The sequence below is a fragment of the Antrostomus carolinensis genome, unplaced genomic scaffold (assembly GCF_000700745.2).
Source record: "Antrostomus carolinensis isolate BGI_N321 unplaced genomic scaffold, ASM70074v2 scaffold49431, whole genome shotgun sequence".
Classification (NCBI taxonomy): domain Eukaryota; kingdom Metazoa; phylum Chordata; class Aves; order Caprimulgiformes; family Caprimulgidae; genus Antrostomus; species Antrostomus carolinensis.
This window is the reverse complement of record NW_010292949.1, coordinates 397-1135: the sequence shown is the minus strand read 5'-3', so window position 1 is coordinate 1135 and position 739 is coordinate 397. Positions and strand designations below refer to the sequence as shown.

The following is a 739-nucleotide window of genomic DNA, read 5'->3' as shown; positions in this document are numbered from 1 at the left end:
CATTCAACATTTTCAGCTTGTGCATCGGAAACGTATGAGTTTGTGGAAAGCTTGTTTGAAGTCTTCGTTAGACATAGTATAGATGACGGGGTTGATGAGGGAGTTGAGATATCCAAGCCACGTGAAAAAGTCAAAGATGGCCATGTGGAACCAGCAAGCGTCCTTGCAAATAGGCAACACCAGGCTGATGATGAAAAAGGGCAGCCAACAGACGATGAAGGCTCCTAAAATAATCCCTAAAGTCTTTGTAGCTTTCCGCTCTCTGGCGGCCGTGGGCTTCTTTTTTTCCAGCAGGGCATCCGAGACCTTCACCTTCACCTGGTTCATGTACACGGGAGAGCCCGTTTCGCTGGATCCCTCGGGGGCTTTGGAGTTTATGGACGTGACAGAGGAGGATGACCCCGGGGAGTCTGTGATTAACTGAGCCCGCGTTAGTCTTTTACCTGCTTTCTTTGGCGTCTGCTTCAAAATCCGCGATCTGGCTTCCACGTAGATCCTCCCGTAGAGGGCTATCAGCAGCAGAGTGGGGAAGTAGAAGGCTCCCACCGTGGAGTACACGGTGTAGAGGACGTGGTCCGTGTTCACCACACAGTGGGAGACTTCCTCGGCCTTCGCCTGCCTCCAAAACAAAGGGGGCATGGAGATGCAGATGGAGAAGACCCACACCAGAGCGATCATTCCCGCTGCCCGCCTGGGAGTCCGTTTCGTAGAGTACTCGACGGCGTCGGTGATCGCCCAG

The 739-nt window shown here is 53.2% G+C and overlaps 1 protein-coding gene across 1 annotated transcript in view; it reads right to left on the bottom strand.

Moving 5' to 3' along the window:
• Nucleotides 1-6: 6 nt before the first annotated feature.
• Nucleotides 7-739, bottom strand: part of HTR1B (5-hydroxytryptamine receptor 1B) — a gene marked incomplete at its 5' end in the record, with an annotated part of 1123 nt that continues 390 nt past the window's right edge. The window contains 1 exon segment of the mRNA XM_029087253.1: nt 7-739. This exon segment is cut by the window's right edge and continues 125 nt beyond it. Within this exon segment, the coding sequence (XP_028943086.1) occupies nt 13-739 (727 nt within the window).